The following is a 22,670-nucleotide window of genomic DNA, read 5'->3' as shown; positions in this document are numbered from 1 at the left end:
CACGAGCGCGAGCTCCCGTCAGTAAAGACAGGGGGCCCCAGAGATCAGCCTGTTAACCAGCGGTCGGAGCTGGCAGGCTGTTTTTTTTTTTAGTATTTACCAATTCTATACTTATATAGCGCTGACATCTTACGCAGCGATGCACAGAGTATAGTCTTGTCACTTAACTGTCCCTCGGAGCGAACACATGTAATCCAGCGCAGGAGATTTGGGCGCAGCCATCGCCACCATAGACCGTAATAGGAATTTACAGCTATAGCGGCGCACAGTGAGTAACTTCGGCGCCCTCAGAAGACGGAGCTAAAGTTACATTTAAAACACTGTAATTCGCCTTCCCGCAACAGCTGGAAGCCGAATTACATAATTCCTCACTATCCACGTGGATCTAGATGGGGAATAGTATTTAACGCTACCAGGAACTTGTGCAGCAGCAGGAAAAGCCATATACCGGCTGTATCCTGCACCCAAGTCTCCCCGCGGCCAGTTATCTTGTACGCCCCTCGGAGGGGCTCACAGTCTAATACCTACCATACGCATATTATTATTATTAATATTATTATTGATTTATAAAGCGCCAACATATTCCGTGGCGCTGTACAAAGTAAGAAACAAACATGGGGTACATAATAATACAGACAATGGTGTACACCAATATACAAGATAAATAATTAGTGACAAAATACAAAGAATGATACAAAATACAAATTATAGAATTGGTAATGACAGTGATAAAAATTAACATGATGAATAAAATGTATAATGGTTACCAAGACACAAAAGGGGGAGAGAGGCCTGCCCTTGCAAGCTTACAATCTAAGGGGAATGGGGGGGGGGGGGGGGGGAACAGGAGGAGGGGTAGTATGCAGCAAATATATAGAGGCTTTGTGTTTTAGGATACCTAGTAGGAGTGCAGTTTGGTCTTAGTACAAAGGGAAGTGGCCTAAGGTAGCATATGTCTTTGTATGTATTGTGTAGTGTGTGTATTGTAGTCTAGGGCCAATTAAAGGGAAGGCCAATTAGCTGATCTGTATGCCGTATATAATTGCATATAAGCCGACCCATGTATAAGCCAAGGTACCCACTTTTCCCTCAGAAACCAGGAAAAAGTGATTGACTAGCATATAAGCCCCCTCCCCAGTATAGCCCACTCCACAGTAGCCCGATGTACCCCCAGCACAAGTCAGCACCCCTCCCCATAGCCAGATGTGCCACAAGGATGATAGTTGTGTCTCAAGACGCCACTAGATGGGGTCATAGATATGAGACATAGCGATTGCTACACAGGAAGAATTCCCGATCATTGCACAACTGACACGTTGCTTGCACGCTCCGCTCCACAAGCCAGGGGACACAGGTAGTCTTGAGCAGTGCACTCTGCACACCATGTTGCAGGGGATGCGAGGCACGGACACAGCAGGGAGCTAGCTGGCAAGAGCAGGATCACTAGTGCAAGATCCTTGCGCTCCTCTGCCAGTAACAAAACCTTCTCCACCATCCGCTCTGCTCCACTGACTCACATATAAACAGAGGGGGTAACTTTTCAGCACATTTTTTGTGCTAAAAAATAGGCTTATATGCGAGTATGTACAGTATATATTTTTTTTATAACAATAATAACATCTAAAAATTGCAGCAGCAATCAAATAGCAGCAAAAGAAAGCCTTAAGCCCCGTCTACACTATGAGAGGTTGTAGCGATCCGGCGGCTCGATTAGCCGCCGGATCGCCTCTTCCGCGTGCCCGCCGTGTCCCTGCTCGCCGCGCGTGCGCCGCATTCGATTCCCCGCTCGTGCCCGCTCGTCCCCGCCGGCGCCGCTTATCTCCCGCACGATTCCCTGCCATTGTCCCCTCGCGGGGATCGAGCAGGGAATCGGCGGTGCGGAGATCCGTCATGTCGGATCTTATCAATCGAGCCGCATCAGCGGCTCGATTGATAAGGAGCATCGCGGCCGCATCTACGCGTGTAGATGCGGCTTTAGACACACTTAATGTTAAAAAACAAACCAATGACAGGAAAAGATAATGACCAACAATGGTTCCCAAGCACAGTGAACAGTCTCTCCTTCTGGATCCATTCTGACAGTTATTGCCTTTCGTTGCCCCTGTGTCCAGGTTGTCCGATTTACACTCTGACGGGGGTATTTTGTTATCAGAAAGTTTGATATTGATGACTAGCGAGTAAGTTAGTCTGCCAATATTTACTCCTAAAGACAACCCTGGAAAAAGCCTTTGGTTGTCATGTAAGTAAGGAAAAATGAGTGTGACAAAGCCTTTGCAGCAATGTGTTACTATGACATTATATTTTGGAGCAAAGGCTCCACTGATAATGTCACAGGTTGTTATCATGCCGAAATGTAATCTCAAGTCAGTGAAGATTTCGCTACCGTTTTGCGCGTTGTTTAATTGGGACTATGGAGACCGCTCAGCGAGAGAGATGATGAATCATAGAGAGGATACCGTAGCATGATTGAGGACCTCTGAGCATTTATGTTAAGCAAAACCTCCTGCCTGCTCATATATAATATGGAACTTTCTGAGTGATGGAGCAGAGCAGGAACTTGTTTTGCTTCCAGAATGTAAGCTCTTGGGGACACCGTGTCATTTTCCACTAGAAGATTGCTTATCTTCATTATCCTACTACTGGCTCTGAGTCCAGATCAAACCACAGGACCTGGAATATTAATCAGATTCAGTTTCATTACATATCTCAAGGTAATATATAGTTTTCAGTAATCTGACCACCTGGGAACCTAGAATCACCTAGTGATCACCTCTGGAGCTGATGGATCAGGTGAGCCAGTGCTGCCGCTGCTTGTCACTACGCACGTGGAGTGGAGGGAACACAAGGGGCAGTGGAAGGGGCACAAGGGGCAGTAGAGGGGACACAAGGGCAGTGGAGGGAACACATGGGTGACAGAAGGACACACATGGAGACACGGGGACACATGAGGAACACGGGGGACCCAATAATTGGGGGAGAACAGCTACAAGACACTCCTGGACCATGGACATGCACCGGGTTTAGTATATTTTTTCCCTGGTTTTTGCCCTCTAAATCTAGGTGTGTATTTTAGTCCGGAGTGTCCTATATGCTGAAAAATATGGTATACAATTGATTTGATTGAACAAGATTGTATGACTCTGATGGTTTATTCCCAGCTTAACATGTGAAGCAGAAATCCGCATGTGACAGTTACTTCTTGGGCACTACGGCGAAAAATTGTAAGATTTAAAATATGTGCAAACATAGACAAATAAGAAGTACATTTTTTTTCCAGAGTAAAATGAGCCATAATTTACTTTTCTCCTATGTTGCTGTCACTTACAGCAGGTATTAGAAATCTGACAGAAGCGACAGGTTTTGGCCAAGTCCATCTCTTCATAGGGGATCTTCAGCAAGGCTTTTATTCTTTATAAAGATATTCCCTAAAAAGGATTTAAACAATGATGCTGGCCAGCTTCCCTGCTCGCTACACAGTTTTTTGGCAGTTGGACGGAGCAACTGCCATTCACTAAGTGCTTTGAAAATAAATAAATCCCTGAGAATCCCCTATGAAGAGATGGACTAGTCCAAAACCTTTTGCTTGTCAGATTTCTACTACCTACTGTAAATGCCAGCAACATAGGAGAAAACTAATTTATGGCTCATTTTACTCTGGAAAAAAACGTACTTCTTATTTGTATATGTTTGCACATATTTTACATTTTAAAATTTTTCGACATAGTGCCCTTTTAACTGGGGGTGACGTACCAGTAGTATAAAATAGGGCTAAAATCAGTAATGCAAGCTGACTATATTATTGATTGGGCCCCCGCATAAAGACATTTTAAGCACATTTGCGTTAATAGCTGCCTGACCCTAATTCTTCTCTTGATCTGTAGGTAAATCTGTCCTTACGTGAAAGTTTTACTTTGCATTAGCCAACAAACCTAGCATAACTGAACCCTATAAGATAACCAGACCTTGACATCGTGACCCTGTAATACTAACCTCCTTTATGCTAGCGATGCATGGGTCGATGATGTCCCAATCCAGCAAGCAGTTGATCACTCTGCGTTTGGAATCCATTGCGTAATACTGAAAGATTTTAGCAGAAGTCTGACTGCAAGTTGGGGTAACTGTGAGCACTGTGCTGTTTAGTGCAGTACAACACTATATAAAGGTGGCTACAAATGGAGGTAGTGGTGCGGACACGCAGGAGGACAGCTGAGAGGTGTGTGGGGTTAACGCTTGGATTAATGCCAATAGGTGTCTCAGAGTACTCTGTAATTTTGGGAATGCAGGGGTCGATTTTGCCGCTCGATTTCGTGCCCGATCGTTTTCCGTGCTCGATTATGCTAGCGATTTTCTTATCTTCCATTCGTTTTTCTTATCTTTTCCCATTGTTCCCTATGTATTATCGAGCTTGGAATCGGTCGGGCGGGAGATCGGACATGTCGGAAATTATCAGTCGAGCCATCTAAATGGCTCAAAATTGAGCCGTGTATTCCCAGCATAACATAGAAATCTGCAGTCATGTATATCCAAGTAGATAATTGCTGATAAGCCTCTGCTGATAGTCCAAAGGTTTTATTGCACAGATAATCAGTGTCCTGTGAAGAACAAGTTTAATTATGACATAAACATACCATCGCTCAGTGCTTGTAGGTGCAAAACACATGGCCTACGACCATTTCACATTCTACCGCTTTTTCTGGGGCCATGTGTACACTTTGTCCCAGAAGAAGCAATACAACGCGAAACGAAGCGTTGGTGTTTATTTCAAAATTATTCTTGTTCATATCAGTAATAATCTATTTGGACGTATGTGGATACCCCTCTGCTCCTCCCTCCACCAGCTCAACAAAAGCCTAGTACTGTTCCTGATCCCTTGCTCATTTGATAAACTGACCAAAATGAATTGGAAATTAAACAGTTGAGTATACTGGAGCATACTCTGACTTAAACATTGAAATGCACCGTATGTCCATGTTTGGACCACAACATTTTCCACAATTTTATCTGGTGGCGGAGTTGCCGGTTAAATGATAGGACATAAGAAAAAAAAAAACCTGAGCAGGTCCTAGTTTTGGCTTACAATAGTCCCACCACTGCTCAGTCAGATGAGCTTTTATCTAGAGTAAGGCCGGGTTTCCACTGCTGCGAATCCAGGCCGATTCCCCGCCCACGAATTCGGATGGATTTCAGCAGCCTATAGAAGTCTATGAGAGCCATCCGAATTCGTGGCCGAGGAAAAATCTGAGGCCCTGCAGCATAATTTCGTCCGTAGCTGTCCGAATCCCATAGCCGTGCATAGCACGGCTAGAGGGATTCGGCTGCGAGAGGCAACAGCTGTGCCGGCATCGCGTCTCGCAAGACGCATGCCGCCGCACAAATGGAAACCTAGCCTAAAAGTAGTTTTGGCAGGCCCTTATGCTTCATATGGGTGCCAGCCCTTATATTGTGCACTGTTAAGCAGCACATTGATCCCATACCTAGTGTATTGGCAATTCACAATATCTTCAGACCAGAACTAAGAAGGTTTGCTAAAATCTTTGCTGTTTTTTTTTCTCAGCTAAGCTTTCATTCACTCTGCTTTACGTTGCTTTGTGATTTGATTGTGTATGTGTAACATTCTAGGACACAAGTATTTTAAGCCCGGTCGAAGATGGAACAAAGAAGCCTCAAATTGATAGCAATAAGGCCAACAATTACAAGATTGTCAAAGAGGTAAATCACTGATTTTTATGATAGTTTAAAGCAAATCTATGAAGTGATATCAGGAGGGTCTGAAACGTTACATGTATCGTTCTGTTCTGATCTTACAGATTCTCATCCGCCTCAGTAAGCTGTGTTCACAAAGTAAGAAGGGTCGCACTCAACAACAAAGGCTACTGAAGAATATGGGGGCCCATTCTGTGGTTCTGGACCTTCTACAAATTCCCTATGAGAAGGTTGGTGCTCTGAGAAGGTTGGTGCTCTGAGGTGGAATGGGGAGGAGGGGGTGGATCTACATACAGGACATGAGAAGCAAAAGTAGACTACCAAAGTCCTTAATTAGCCAAGGCATAGATGGTGACGAGCACAGTTGCTGATGAGCAAAAACATTTTTCCCCCTAATATGTTATATGTCTAATACCTGGGAATGAGGTGAAGAAGGGGAACATCTGGCTACTTATATTGGGGAGGGGGTCCTGTTTAATATGGGGGGAGGGCATATCTGGCTATCTATAATCGGGAACCTGTCTAAAAATGGGGAAACACATCCAGTTATCTACACTGGGGAGGGGGCTGATCTGGCCATTGTAGAGAGTACCTGACAAATCCTTTCATCCTGTGGTGGTGGTGGTGGGGGGGGGGGGGGGGGGGGGGGGCGGGAGGTGTAAGCATGCCTGGCTTTACTGGGGAGGACCTGCATAACACCTGGGTGCACATCTGGTTATCTATACTGGGTGGTTTACTAGATGAGCAGCTGTTATCTGCTAATCCCAAGCTGCATACAATTTGCAAAAAATATTTGCATCCAGTGTATCTATCCTGGGGAGGGGGACCTGCCTAATAAGATAAACACCTGCTTATCTATTCTGGGAGGGAGGACCTGTTTAATTGGGGAGGGGGTGATATCTGGCTTACTATAATGGGGAACCTGCCTAATACTGGGGGAGCACATTCAGTTATCTTCAGTGGGGAGGGGGCCCATCTGGCTATGTTGGGGGGACCTTCCTAATATTGAGGGGGGCACATCTGGCTATTGTGGAGGGGACCTGCCAAATCCTGGGGGGGTCATGCCTGGCAATAATATTTGAATCTAGTTGGAAAAAATAGTATCAGGCACCATTTACAGTCCATGTTACACTGATACAAATGTACATCTTATACGTAAGATGATGTGATATTTCTCCTTTAATACTCAGACAGCTTCTAAAGTCCAAAAAATAAAAGTGTAGATGTGTATTTTGGTTGCTGGCTGGCTTTATGAAGAGTTAAAGTATTCCTCCATAAGCCTGCCTCTTCCCTTACCGCCACAGGCTGATTTACCTGACTAAACACGCTGCATACGATGTGCTAAAGAAGAGCACCTGATGAGATGAAATCCGCAGAAGCCTAATCAGAGGCTGATTAGCTAATTTCTCTTTTTTGTGTTATTTCTGCCCCCAGAATGATGACAAGATGAACGAAATTATGACCCTGGCTCACACTTTCCTGCAAAACTTCTGCCGTGGCAACCCACAGAACCAAGTCCTGCTTCACAAACACCTGAACCTCTTCATGACGCCGGGGGTGAGTGACTGGGATAGGGTCCGTTGTGGGACTGATCACGTGACTTCAGGATTTTGAAGAGAAGTGTACTTTTGCACATAAGTTAAAGTGTACCTGAGATGGACTGATAAAAAGGATTTTTACTCACTTGGGGCTTCCTCCAGCCCCCTGTAGTTCATCAGCTCCCTCCCTGTCCTCCTGGTCTCCTCAGTTGTGCTGCTTTCAGACCTATAAAGTCGGGCGAGAAGCGGATTACTGTACATGCAGTTGTGCAGTGCGCAATATAGGGAGCACACGGCCCGGAACAGCGCAGTGGCTCGCAACCCAGCTGGACTGCAGGGAGTTGGAGAAAGCCCCAGGTAACTAAATATCCTTTTTACCTCAGGTTTACTTTAAAGTTTACGTTTTCTCTGCATAGTGCAAAAAAATGAACAGTGTTCCTCTTTCCTAGCCTGTCCAGATACAGAGATGTGGCCAAGGCAGCCTATTGGCTTTTCAGTCCATACTGATAGTTGTAAATAATAGGAATGTCATGTCCTGTTTACCCCCAAAAAAGCAATGCAAGTTAAAGGAAACCTGAGGTGAAAATAAACTAATGAAATAAACAATTGTATCTATCTTCCTTCTCCTAAAAATGACTTTTTAAGATATTCCTCGGTTTTATTTTATATTTAAATCTAAGTTTTTATGGTTTTATTGTTTTTGCACTATGACACATTCCTTGAAGTATGCCAGAGCTAAAATCTATGAACTATTGACCCTTGTTAGCTCTTTCCTGCTCTCAGAAGCCATTTTCTGCTAGGAAAGTGTTTTATAGTTGGAATTTCTTATCAGTGAGGGTCACACTGTGGTCTGACCCAGTCCTGACAGGAACTGCCACTTACATACCTGATATTTAAAGAGAACCCGAGGTGGGTTTGAAGAATATTATCTGCATACAGAGGCTGGATCTGCCTATACAGCCCAGCCTCTGTTGCTATCCCAACCCCCCCTAAGGTCCCCCTGCACTGTGCAATCCCTCATAAATCACAGCCACACTGCTGACAAACAGCTTGTCAAAGCTGGCTGTGTTTATCTCTATAGTGTCAGTGTGCTGCTCTCCCCGCCTCCTGCAGAACTCCTGTCCCCGCCTGCCTCCCTTCCCTCCCTGCTGATTGGAGGGAAGGGACGGGGGCAGGGACCGGAGCTATGCAGGAGGCGGGGGAGCAGCTGAGACTGACACTACAGATGTAAACACAGCCTCACAGCACGGCTGTGATTTATGAGGGATTGCAGAGTGCAGGGGGACCTTAGTGGGGTTTGGGATAGCAACAGAGGCTGGGTTGTATAGGCAGATCCAGCCTCTGTATGCAGATAACATTCTTTAAACCCACCTCGGGTACTCTTTAACTCTTTCAGGCAGAGAAAGAGAAAAAGATACACAGCCTAGTTATCTGTGTGCTAGGCACTGCACATACCCATGTCTATCTCATCATGTCACATGTCACCTCGGGTATCCTTTCAATTAAACTCTGCCAAGGTGGCCACCTCTACCAAGGTGGCCACCTCTACCAAGAATCAAGCATGCATAGGGGCCCCTCATTCCCCCCCAGGGCATTTTGTGAATGCCTTATTTTCTCCACTCACCCAGTCAGCTCTGTAATGTCCCTCATGTGCCCCCCCCCCCAGCAGCAAAATGCACCGGCCCACTATGCCACCCAGGGGATCCCGTCCTGAAACCTGCCAGGCAACATGCCTCGTGCGTGGATATGAGTCTTAAAAGAAGACAGAAGGTTGGTCTTTTACTTGGCATGGCACTGCCTTTTGACTAGCAGAAGACCCACCTCCTATCTACCGCCTAGCTTCATTAGCCTTGTACACAGGCCTGACTTAAGTCGACGGAGATAAAAAGCATGTTTCCATTTCAATATGCAGCCAGCTATAGATTCCCCAAACTGATTGAAGCTGAAATTGTTGTTCTTTTTGCAAGCCTTGAATCTGTACTGTTTTTGTGGCGCATGGTCTGCCCAGAAACTCTCTAACTTGCTGCAGTTGTTCATTTTGCACACCTGGACTAAACCACTGATTGGCACCAAATTTGGACACTCCCATATCTCAGTCTCTATTAGGAACTCCATGGAATAACTTGAAACAGATCCAGCACCAAGGTGTTTCAGTGCAGGTTCCGTGTTCTGGTGCTGATGTTTCCGGGGATTCTGTTATTGCACATTTCAGAACAGTTTCTTACATGGAGACGGCCCTGTTTGTGGGGACTAGGAGGCCATGGAGGAGGAATTATATTTTCCTCCGTGAGGGGGTTAGATGTATATTTTTTGAGGGTGGCAAGACATGTAGGGAAATAATAATATTTTACTTTAGAATGAGAAATATAACTAGGATGGGGGTGTCCACTTGACAAAATGCTATATCTTAAACCCCTTCCTCTGCTCCATTGTAGAGAGGGCATGGAGTGATCACATGGGCAAGGAGGCAGATCCCAGAGGGGGAGCAGTGTTTTTGCAACTCCTCAGCCACTGAAGAATGTAGAAAAATGTGAGTAAGGTCCATGTGTGCACAACAGAACACTGCCACTCATGTATGGCTTTTTCCCTCCGTGCAAAAGCTCTTTGTTCTCCCTGGCATGTGCAGACCCTAGTCACACTTGCCCAGTACAAATGTGCTCTGGGTGCCCGAGCACCCCCCCCCCCCTTTTTTTAAAAATCCATAAAAAAGACCCTTTGGCTTTGAAAAGGAAGCCATCCGGGACACTTTGGAGTAAAGAGGCCACATACAGGAATCGTAGTGTAACTATCCCCGCAGCTGTGTGGAAACAGGTAAGATGGTGTCTCCATGACAGCAGTGATCGCTCTCTTCCCCAGCATTCACAGTGACCTCTCCCTCAACCTTTCTCCCATAGTGACCTCTCCCTCCACCTAGGACCCATACTGACCTCTTCCTCCCCAGCGTTAGCACTGCAGTAATCCTGCATCCCCCAGCACCCACGCTGCCTTCTCACTGCCCCAGCACCTACATTGACCTTTCTCTCCCCCAGCGGCACCCTTCCTGTCCGCAGCAGCACACCCAGTGACCTGGCCCTCCCCCACAACCCCAATGACTTCCCCTTCCTGCAGCACCCACACTGACCTCTACTGACCTCTACTTCTCCCAACATCTACCCACACCCCTTCCCCCATAGCTGGCAGCCAGTACTCACACTCACATGACATTGCACCCAGTAATCACACCTGCACAAAGCCTCCACTTGGCACCCACTATCTACAGCAAGCATCTACTTAACCAGTACCCGCACTCAAATTACCTGCATTTAAAACCCACGTGACAGCCAATGCCCACTCATAGCCAGCACCAAGTACAGGCATGGCACCAAGTATTCGCACCCATGTCACACCCAGGAAATGCACCCACATGACATCCAGCACATGTACCCAGATCTCACATTGCACTAAGTACCTGCAATCAACACACGCATGACACTCGATACCCACCCACCCATAGCCAAAACCCACATTACACCCTGTACCCACACTCAGAGCCCACATGACCCCGAGCATCTGCATTCAGCACCCACATGACAACTAATCCACCCTAGCCAGAAACGAGGAGGGGGGAACGTGCAGCCACCGTTGACGGGTCTGACTGACTCCACGCCATTGAATGCAGCCAGAGCTTCTGTGATTAAATGTATGTATCAAGCGGAGAGGCTCAGGGGGATGGTTTGAGATAGTTGTAGAGCTGGGGGGGGGGGGGGTGTTTAAAGCCACATGTCACTGCAGGGCAAAGGGGGTGGGGGGAAGGTCCCACACCACTTGTAGGTAGTACTGTGCATTTGAGGAGGTTGGTGGCGAGTCCCCTTTCTTAAATATGAGCACCCCCAACTTAAAGAGACTCAGAGACGATCTAAAGAGCAGCTCTTATACTTACTGGGACTTTCTTCCACCCCATTAACACCTCTAAGTCCCACGCTGTCCTCCCGCGGTCTGATATTCAGCCGCGGTTAGCTCCGTTACTAGCCCCAGTGACGTCAGTTCCGGGTCTGGCATCGACTGAGGCTGATAACAGAGATCACCGCGGCTGAATGGCAGACCACGGGAGGACGGCGTGGGACTTATACGTGTTTATGGGGCGGAAGGAAGCCCCGAATAAGTATAAGAGCTGCTCTTTATCTCGTCTGAGTCTCTTTAAGGCCCCTTTGCTCGGCCACAGACAGGAGGGAGGCCAGAAGGGGAGGAGAGTCCTGTGGAGCAAAAGGAGCAATATATTTTACTTGCTGCTTTGTGGAGGCTTAGTAACCAGTGAAAGACAAGAAAAATAATTCTGGGTATCTAAAGGGAACCTGAAGTGGCAAAAAAACATGATATATACATCAATTTGGTGTCATAAGTGGCGATAAAGTTATTGGCAAATGAATGGGAGCAGCGTGAAATATTGCTCTGGTTTTTAAGGGAAAATAACCGGGGGGTAGTTCGGGGGGAAGTGGTTAAAAGAAAATAAATATGGCAGCCTCCATATACCTCTTGCTCCAGATTCCTTTTAACGCCAAACGGTAAACTATAGCCATGGTTTCTAGCAAGATTCTCAAAAATGTATAACAGGTGCAGATTGAAATTGGGACTTCTTGAAAGCCTTTATAGTACTGTTATATGTTGTATAGATTTGTGTATTATAGTGGAGTAATTCTTTCACCTTTCAGCTGCTGGAAGCGGAAACCATGAGGAACATTTTCATGAACCACTACCACCTGTGTAATGAGATCAGCGACCGCGTAGTGCAGCACTTCGTCCACTGTGTAGAGACGCATGGCCGCCACATGGAGTACTTGCGCTTCCTGCAGACCATCGTCAAGGCGGATGGAAAATATGTGAAGAAGTGTCAGGATGTTGTGATGACGGAGGTAAGCATGTTTCTATTTATTCTGTCTTTTGTTTTTAACATATTTTACAGGTACTGTTAATTAACAATACAGCCAAGTGTGTTACATATTTGTATGGACATATACAATACATTTAGGGCCTGGCACACTGTCCAGTTTTTCAGAATCATTTATTTCGCTAAGTACAAAGGGGGTTTGTACCCAGAATTTAATTTTGGCTCATACAGGTTCTAGAAGGATGGGGGGATAATGTCCGAAAGCCAAGAGCCGAGGCTGCCATACTACAGCACCACCAGTCGCACTTGGCAATAATCTGTCATCCCTAAGGAGACATCGAAGGGTGGGGGGGGCAGAGGGAAGTGAAAGTTCAGCAGTGATGGCCTAGTTCTTCAGGAGAGAAACCTGTGGTGATGGCTGATGCTGCTGAGGATCCTGATTGCTGACATCTGGCAGTGCTGGACAAGGTGTTCCAGCTCAAAAGGTGCAGTAGTGTTAATTTCTGCGGTGGATCCCGACTCCTGGGCAGCATTCAGCAGGGCTGGTCAGGATAATCTGGCTGTCACAGCAGCGTCCGGCTGCGGTGGCCCTTACTTCCAGGTTAGCGGGTGGCATCATGGAGGGGCTGAACCAGAGGTGTCTCTGCTGCGGTGGAGCAGCAGCAGCCAATGAATGGATGGATAGATGAAGCCGCATCCAGCAAGGCCAAAGGTTTCCCGATCAGCGTGATGTCTTCCTACCTCAGTGGAGCCCCAACCTCCTGGGTAGCAGTGGTTGACATCAAAAGGCCTGTTTCTGCACAGACAATGGACCCAGGCAGTGGCAAGGCGGAAAACACTCCAGGTCCCGGACCCCCCACAACCCGTACCAGCGTCCCAGGCTACACTGGACCACAGTGCACACCTTCAAGGGGGAAAACAAGGTGAATTGGTTGGGAAAGGGGAAGAAAAACAAGAGAAAGCCAGAATCCTGTGGCCATGGCTGCCAATTAAAGGGAACCAGAGAGGAATGGAGCCTGGAAAATGAAAAAAGCTTTTATACATACCTGGGGCTAATTCCAGCCCCATAAGCCTGCATCGCTCCCACGCCGCCATCCTCCGCTTCCTGGAACCGCCGTTACCGGGCCCGTCACTTCCGGCGGACGCATCACAGGGGCTCCCTCCATACCCGTACACATGCGGCTGCGCGGTAGGCAGCCTCATGCGTACTTGTATAGAGGGAGCTCCGTGTGATGCGGAGAATCGTCCGCGTCCGACTGGCCGACTCGCGGCAATGACGGGACCCGGTGGCGGCGGATCCAGGCAGCAGAGGACGGCGGCGTGGGAGCGATCCATGCGTATGGGGCTGGAGGAAGCCCCAGGTATGTATAAACCCTTTTTTTAATCCTCTCTGGTTCCCTTTAAGGCACCATCTTCCTGAACGGCAGTTTAACAGCATGGAGTTTCTGAGTGGAATTCAGCAACATGTGTAAGTGGGCGACGCACTGGGACATTAGACAGTCCATAAACGGCTCTGTCTGAGGGACACACTTATGCGCTGCGCAGTGCTGAGTTCTGACAACACACTTCTGCATGCAATTTGGGCGCCGCAACACATTGCTGTCCCATCCAGTATAGTTGAATGGGATCAGTGATGCAACAGAGAGCTACGCAGGTGCCGTGCGTTTTTGTAAAACACACGGTCACCTGTATTGCAGAGCAACATGACAGTGTGCCCTGGCCCTTACAATTGTATCATTACAAAGAAACAATAACATAAATATAACGGTTTTTCCTTGCCATGTTTATTGAGAAATCAACCTAAAGTAGATTATTATTTTTTATTATTATTTGTATCAATAACTGGGACAGTAGATAGGACAGTTGGGAAATAACATGTAGGACAAACTAATACTTTTATTAATGTCATTAGTGAAGTTGTAGTGAATATTGATAATATCTCTACAAGCTCCACTCCTACCACTAACCTCCCTCTCCATGCCTTTCAATAGCCTCCCCCTCCATGCCCCTCTATGCCCAACACTAACTTCCCTCTCCATGCCTAACACTAGCCTATCCCTCCATGCCCAACACTAGCCTCTTCCTCTATGCCCAACACTAACCTCCCTCTCCACTCCTAACAATAACCTCCCTCTCCATGCCTATCAATAGCCTCCCCCTCCATGCCCCTCTATGCCCAACACTAACTTCCCTCTCCATGCCTAACACTAGCCTATTCCTCCATGCCCAACACTAGCCTCCTCCTCTTTGCCCAACACTAACCTCTCTCTCCACTCCTAACAATAACCTCCCCTCTCCATGCCTAACACTAGCCTATCCCTCCATGCCCAACACTAGCCTCCTCCTCTTTGCCCAACACTAACCTCCCTCTCCACTCCTAACAATAACCTCTCCTCTCCATGCCTAACACTAGCCTATCCCTCCATGCCCAACACTATCCTCCCCCTCAATGCCCAACACTAACCTCCCTCTCCATGCCTAACACTAAACTCCCTCTTTATCCCTAACAGTAACCTCTCTCTCCATGCCCAACACTAACCTCCCCTCCCCTATATCCAACACTAACCTCCTTCTTTATCCCTAACATTAGCCTACCTCTCCACACCTAACACTAACCTGCCCCTTCATTCCCAACACCATTCTCCCTCTCCATTTCTAACACGAACATCCCTCTCCTATACCTAACACTAACCTCCCTCCTTGCTCCCTCCACTCCCTCCACGCCAAACGCTTGGGTCTCTGCTATATTAAAGAGGAAGTCATACTAGATAGAGTGAATTGATGGAAGGATCAGTGCAGGAACTGCATATGGCTGCACCAGGGTAATGTGATTTACTTTGTTAGATTTTGTCACAGGAAAAGTTCTCTAAACAGGTTCCTGCCTGGAGATTTTACATGCCTGATTTCCAGTCTAGGGCAGGAGTGGATGAGATTTCTCTTCCAAGTAAGAAGTGTTATGAGTTGGTGACACATTAATATGTGTAATTATTAAGTGTGGCGCACAACCAGTGATTGATGGCTGCAGAGCTTTCATGATTAGATCATTAATTATCGACAATGTGATTTATCACAGATTCATCTACAGCCCTTCAGTCAAAGTATGGATTATAGGGCTGATTTGTGCTGCAAGTAAAATCTGTCAGTGGGCTGCAAGTTCTCCACAACAGCTGTTGTAAAGTAAGCCAGGGCGCTGTGTTGGTCAGGGGCATCAGTAAAAGTCACTCCGTCATACCCATCAATGTTTCTCTGTAACCAGGCGACGGATCATAGTCTTTCCATTGCCATCTTACAAATACTGACCAATGACAAACCTATCCAGGTGGCTGCTTAATCTACAAGATACCAATGTGGAGTGTTGGAAGACTAAAGAGGAAATACTTCCTACTGACACTGGGAGCTTTCACCTGACAGCCTTGACAGCAGGAATGGTCAATCCTTGATGCAGGATTATTCAGATTGTCAAAGCAAATTTGGAAAATGGACCAATCGATGTGGACTACCATAATGGACTCCAACAGTGCACTGTAATCAGTAATCTTGGTGCTTGTTGTCATTTACCCTCTTTTTGGAATGGAGGACTTACCACTCACACACCTTTGCATTGTCACCTAATTTGGATTCAAGTCATTATTAAAGTGGACCTGAACTCAGAACTCCTCTCTGTTCTAAAAGATACACATCAGCACAGAGGCGTAGCTAGGGTTTTCAGCGCCCGGGGACAAAGACTATTAATGCGCCCCCTAAGGTGAAGGGTCGTGACCAAATGTGGGCGTGGTTATGGGTACTCCACATTTGGTCACGCCCCTTCAAATGTACATGGAGGTTAGCAGGCTCACGCTCACCCACCCTCCCTCAGTATGTACCTTCCAGCATGTTCCAAGACAAATTCAGCAATCATGAGCCCCCCACCCCCATCAAGACAAATTCCGCAATCATGAGCAAACATGAGGCCCCCAACAAGACAAATTTAGCAATCCTGAGGCCCCCAACAAGACAAATTCAGCAATCATGAGGCCCCTAACAAGACAAATTCAGCAATCATGAGGCCCCTAACAAGACAAATTCAGCGATCTTGAGGCCCCCAACAAATCATGAGGCCCCCAACAAGACAAATTCAGTAACCATGAGGCCCCCAACAAGACAAATTCAGCAGTCATGAGGCACATAAATAGACAGCATTTCACATAAATAGGCAGAATGTCCCCTTAATATGGTAGACACCTCTCACCTGGCAGCAGTTCCCCAAAATACACTCAATCTGACAGCAATGCTTGCCCAAAAATAGGTAGCCCCAGGTCTATAGGTGTCCCCAGAATAGGTGGCCAGCAGTATAGATGTCCCCAGAACAGGTAGCCAGGGGTAGAGATGTCCACAGAACAGGTAGCCAGGGGTATATGTGCCCAGTATATGTAGGCAGGGGTATGTGTCCCCAGTATATGTAGCCAGAGGTATATGTGCCCAGTATATGTAGCCAGGGGTATAAATGCCCAGTATATGTAGCCAGGGGTATATGTACCCAGTATATGTAGTTAGGGGTATATGTGCCCAGTATATGTAGGCAGGGGTATATGTGCCCAGAGTAGGTAGCCAGGGGTAAATGTGCCCAGAGTAGGTAGCCAGGGGTATATGTGCCCAGAGTAGGTAGCCAGGGGTATATGCCCAGTATATGTAGGCAGGGGTATATGTGCCCAGAGTAGGTAGCCAGGGGTATATGTGCCCAGAGTAGGTAGCCAGGGGTATATGTGCCCAGAGTAGGTAGCCAGGGGTATATGTGCCCAGAGTAGGTAGCCAGGGGTATATGCCCAGTATATGTAGGCAGGGGTATATGTGCCAAGAGTAGGTAGCCAGGGGTATATGTGCCCAGAGTAGGTAGCCAGGGGTATATGTGCCCAGAGTAGGTAGCCAGGGGTATATGTGCCCAGAGTAGGTAGCCAGGGGTATATGCCCAGTATATGTAGGCAGGGGTATATGTGCCCAGAGTAGGTAGCCAGGGGTATATGTGCCCAGAGTAGGTAGCCAGGGGTATATGTGCCCAGAGTAGGTAGCCAGGGGTATATGTGCCCAGAGTAGGTAGCCAGGGGTATATGCCCAGTATATGTAGGCAGGGGTATATGTGCCCAGAGTAGGTAGCCAGGGGTATATGTGCCCAGAGTAGGTAGCCAGGGGTATATGCCCAGTATATGTAGGCAGGGGTATATATGCCCAGAGTAGGTAGCCAGGGGTATATGTGCCCAGAGTAGGTAGCCAGGGGTATATGTGCCCAGAGTAGGTAGCCAGGGGTATATGTGCCCAGAGTAGGTAGCCAGGGGTATATGCCCAGAGTAGGTAGCCAGGGGTATATGCCCAGTATATGTAGGCAGGGGTATATGTGCCCAGAGTAGGTAGCCAGGGGTATATGTGCCCAGAGTAGGTAGCCAGGGATATATGTCCAGTATATGTAGCCAGGGGTATATGTGCCCAGAGTAGGTAGCCAGGTCAGGTGTCCCCCTCCCCAGCAGGAGGGGAGCAGCGCAGAGAAGAGCTGCTCTCCCTTCCTCGCTGTCCCCTCCAATGTCCGGGTGGCTCAGGCTGGCAGCGGCGGGCGGAACTTACCTCCGTCTCGTCGCAGCGCCGGATGGATCTGCCACTACTCTGGTCTGGTCCAGACCAGAGCAGCGGCTGCGCACTCGAACTTCCGGCCGGCGCTGGAGCGAGACGGAGGTGAGTTCCGCCCGCCGCTGCCAGGCCAGCCACCCGGACATTGGAGGGGACAGCGAGGGAGAGAGAGAGCACCTAAGGTGAGGGAAGGAGGGGGGATATGGCCCCCCTTCCCCACCGTCCGCACAGCTCTCCCTCTTCTCTGCGCTGCTCCCCTCCGTCGCAAAAAAAAAAAAAACCCGCAGCTCAGCCAGGCTGAGGGCGCCCTCGGGGACCAGGCGCCCCGGGGCACTTGTCCTACCCCGACCCCCCCTAGCTCCGCGCCTGCATCAGCATAATAACCTTTTAAACAAAAAAAAAATTTCTTTGTTACAGCTGATACAAATCTTAAAATAAATCTGCACAGTTTCTACTTCCTGATTCATGGAAGCAGATATATTGTTTACAGCCTGTGCTTTCAAGTGGGTTTATCTGCTTATCTGCCATTGGCAGTCATGTGACACAGGGGAGGGGTCAAATTACAACTAGTGATTAGACACAAATGAGGGGGCAATTAGACAGGCTAAACTCTTAAAATACATACAGGGTGCATTTCTGTTACGTTTTTCTTGGGTCCTTTGTAGTGGCTCGTCCATCCTCCCACAATGCCTTCTGGAAAGTGCATGGGGTTGTGAGAAAGGGTGTGGCCAGATTCTTAGTCATATAAATATCCAGAACTTTGCAGTAGGCAAGATTATCAGGTTTCCCCTGGAGACTGGAAGTTTCAAACTCACCCTCACTGGGGCCCAGTTTGTTTTATGATGCCATTTGGGGGGGGGGGGGGGGGGGGTACACAGATATAATATAATATATATATATATATATATATTTACTTTTTTTTTCTTCAACCAAACTATATAAGAACAGCAAGTGTGTGTGCCTGGGCACTCAAGTGTGGAAATCTCACTTCCTGATTAACGGAAGAAACCAGTAGGTAGTTAAACTCTCCAGCATCTTCCAAAGACTCAAATAGCGGTTTTGACTGACCCTTTCACCTCCAGAATTCCTCCGCCGAGCTTGGATAAATGTTATGCTTTTAACATTTGAGGGTAATTATTGAAGGGTCAATTTGTACCTTGTCCGCGGCGCTCTTGAAATGGGTTCCAGTCCGCTTTCTGTCTTCTCAGAGTTCTCCTAGACTTGCACAAAAGCGCCAACTTTTACTTCTAAAAGTCTTCTCCTCGGCAGCCCGGCGTCTGTCTCTGAATGGCACGTAATGTTCAGCCATTTTGACATAAAGCTTCCAATTTCTCGGCTAGCAATTAAGATGACTGACATATGACACCTGATATCACATACGCTTATGCTAACTAATTTTTTTTTCTCCCTCCGCACTCTGCCTTTTTGTGAACGATTATAAGTGAAATGTCGTCTTTTTTTATTTTTATTCCTCTGTCTGCGAAAAGCGAATGGTTATGTAGCAGATGTAGACAAAAAAGACATTGGGGGAAAAAAAAATCAAGCTAATGAGTCCAGGACAGAACAAAAAAACACAGCCAGTCGCCGTGAGAGCTGTAACTTTTCCAGAAAGAATTGAAAACTTCTTACAAGGATAACCTTTGTTGGGCGCTGGGTTCCTTTCAACCTTTTCATTTGGCGCTGAAGGTTGATGTGCATCCTTTTAACTGTTACAAGGTTTTCAATTTACATAACAATTCCCAGCCATTAGCTTTCTGAGGGCTTTGTCAGGCTCTGTTCTTGGGTAGTTGTTCTGATTTTCTGTCTTACAGTCTGTTACGGTTTAATTATGGACATAACGGAAGATTGTTATATGGCTTAAAGTGGACCTGTATTCAGATCCTGTTAAGTAAAGCAAACATGTGAAATTGTCATACATGTGGCTATCATAAGGTGGCCACACAGCATACCATTTTTTTAAATTTAATTCAAGGATTACAATCAATTTTCTGATTAATTGTAACATTTTAAAAAATCTGAATAATGTACCACACACACTGTTCAATTTTTCCCCTGTGGTTTCTGGAGCTGCAGAGCAAAGGGCAAGTGTAAACAGGTAAGGTAAAGACAATCACCACACGTGTATTGCCCTCATGGTATACTTCTTCAGGGACCTACTAATCCCCCCCAGGCATGCGGTTTACTACAGGAGATTTTTCACTGGTGGTCTGCCATCACCCCTTGTCTGTCTCACACACACACTGTTGTTGCACACAGACACACCTTGCATGTGACACAAACACACATGGTTTGTCTCTCTCTTACACACACACGGCTTGTCACACAAACGCACATGGTTTGTCTCTCTCTTACACACACACTGCTACTGCTTGTCTCATGTGCACACACACACACACACACACACACACACACACACACAGCTTGTTACACACAGACACACCTTGTATGTCACACAAACGCACATGGTTTGTCTCTCTCTTACACACACACGGCTTGTCACACAAACGCACATGGTTTGTCTCTCTCTTACACACACACGGCTTGTCACACAAACACACATGGTTTGTCTCTCTCTTACACACACACTGCTACTGCTTGTCTCATGTGCACACACACACACACACACTACACACACACACACACACACACACACACACACAGCTTGTTACACACAGACACACCTTGTATGTCACACAAACGCACATGGTTTGTCTCTCTCTTACACACACACGGCTTGTCACACAAACGCACATGGTTTGTCTCTCTCTTACACACACACGGCTTGTCACACAAACACACATGGTTTGTCTCTCTCTTACACACACTGCTACTGCTTGTCTCATGTGCACACACACACACACACACTACACACACACACACACACACACACACACACAGCTTGTTACACACAGACACACCTTGTATGTCACACAAACGCACATGGTTTGTCTCTCTTACACACACACTGCTTGACACACACACACACACACACACACACACGGTTTGTCTCTTGTCTCTCTCTCACACACACTGCTTGTCCATCACACGCAAACTGCTTAACACACACACAAACACACACACACACACACACACACACACACACACACACACACACACACACACACACACACACACATACCCTTGCTTGTGACGCAAACGCACATGGTTTGTCTCTCTAACACACACACTGCTTGTCACACACACTCTAAATTCAAATAGATTCTGTCACACTAAATCCAAATAGCAAAGCACAGATGACATTTTGTGAAAAAGGCCATGCTATGTGACAGAAGAGCTGGCAGGTAGTCTGAACTAAAATAAGAAAATCACCCACAAAGTCTAGATAGAATTCTGTTATTCAGGGGGTTTTGACGGGGGAGCAGGGACGCAAATGTATTGTTTGCCATGGGTGCAATTTTACCTAGTTATGCCTCTGTAAGGTGGTAGTTATGTGCAGTCTGCAATCCAAACAGTGTACAGCTGCCATGGATGTATAGAGGGTAATGTTAAGTTTACTATCAGTTCAGCTCATTTTTAGTTGGCTGCAGATCAAAATAAATCATACCTTTTAGATTATGAAAAAACCTGTTGACCACCAACCTGCAGTGTGTCTTTGGAAGTTTTATAAAGAAAGGGGAATGCTGCTTTTAGTGGAATGTGATCATGCAGTTAGGCAATTTTAGATTGACATGAGGCTTATGAAGAAGATGCCAGTGAATTCTGTTCAAGTGAGTTGCTGCTGTAGGGTTATTCCAGGATTACACCAATATTTATGGGTGGAGTCATAAAGACTGTTTTTATTGCATATCACTTGGGGACTCTAGCCATGGCAGCTTCCACCATAGTTCCTTGTTCTTTTTCCACCCATCTGTCAGTTTTGGGTGTTCTTCATTAATAGAGCAAAAGGTATATAGAGAATAAAAAGTTCGTTGGGCCCGATCCAGTTTACTTTTTCCCCCAATTTCTTTAAGTGATATTTTCACATCTCATCAAGAAAATGCATTTTAAGCCACCAGAAAGCAAGAAAATACTCCGAATAATTTTGATAGCACTTTTTCGTCTACTTTCGATACTCTTCCAATGCAGAGTGCAGAAAAGTTATTTTACACAGATGAAAATTATCTCCTAGGAGAAAACTTAGGCAAAAGAAATGAGTTGCTAAATTTTTGTGAGAATTTATCACATGATGGGTTGGCTTAGATTTGAGTTGTACAGAGTGATTAACTACTAAGTGGGTGGTTATCGTAAAGCATGATGGGATCGTGTTTGTCTTGCAGTTGATCAACGGAGGGGAAGATGTGTTAATCTTCTACAATGACCGAGCTTCATTCCCCATCCTCCTACAAATGATGTGCTCAGAGAGGGACCGAGCGGATGAGAGCGGGCCTCTGGCATACCACATCACGCTGGTGGAACTGCTGGCAGCTTGTACAGAAGGGAAGAACGTTTACACTGAGATCAAGTGTAATTCTCTTCTGCCCCTGGATGACATTGTCAGGGTGGTGACCCATGATGACTGCATCCCAGAGGTAAGTGGCAATCTCATCTCTGCTGCAGTATTTGACTGTGTTTTAGATGGATTTTGGCGTGCTGATTCCCATGCCATCTTCTCCTCTGGATCTTGAGTGCTTAGCTGTCCTCACCATACTGCTTGGCTCTATTTCCACCCTCTGTGGAGTTTTTCTTTTTTTCTTTGGTCTTCCTTTTACATTCCTCATAATCATCTACAGTAGGTTAGCAGACCTGGACACTGAAGCACAGATGCCTTGTCACCTTAAGGCCTGTAAACACACCTGACTAAAGTTGACTGAGGCAGACGATAATGACCCGGGAGGTTTTAGCAGTCTTCCGCAGCAATAGAGAGCAGTCTTTGACCCATCAGTCAGAGACTGCTATCGGGGGAGCCAGCACTAGAACGCCGGGACAGTGGGAGGAATAGGCAGGCTCTATAGGACCCAGAGCCTTCCCTC

The 22,670-nt window shown here is 46.7% G+C and overlaps 1 protein-coding gene across 5 annotated transcripts in view; it reads left to right on the top strand.

Annotated features, from left to right (window-relative positions):
* The window catches only part of ITPR2 (inositol 1,4,5-trisphosphate receptor type 2), a 467,841-nt gene that overhangs the window by 231,153 nt on the left and 214,018 nt on the right, over positions 1 to 22,670 (top strand). For all 5 annotated transcript variants that reach the window (XR_011030536.1, XM_068277594.1, XM_068277593.1 and 2 more), the window contains 5 exons: positions 5,620 to 5,709; positions 5,808 to 5,933; positions 7,138 to 7,260; positions 11,930 to 12,130; positions 21,978 to 22,229. Coding sequence is in view for 4 of the 5 variants with exons in the window: in XM_068277594.1 (XP_068133695.1) it covers positions 5,620 to 5,709; positions 5,808 to 5,933; positions 7,138 to 7,260; positions 11,930 to 12,130; positions 21,978 to 22,229 (792 nt within the window). In the remaining variant the exon portion in view is untranslated. The remainder of the gene's footprint in view (positions 1 to 5,619; positions 5,710 to 5,807; positions 5,934 to 7,137; positions 7,261 to 11,929; positions 12,131 to 21,977; positions 22,230 to 22,670) is intronic.

The sequence above is a fragment of the Hyperolius riggenbachi genome, chromosome 3, assembly GCF_040937935.1.
Source record: "Hyperolius riggenbachi isolate aHypRig1 chromosome 3, aHypRig1.pri, whole genome shotgun sequence".
NCBI classification, from domain to species: domain Eukaryota; kingdom Metazoa; phylum Chordata; class Amphibia; order Anura; family Hyperoliidae; genus Hyperolius; species Hyperolius riggenbachi.
Note: the sequence above shows the minus strand (reverse complement) of the source record. Positions and strands in the feature narration are given on the sequence as shown.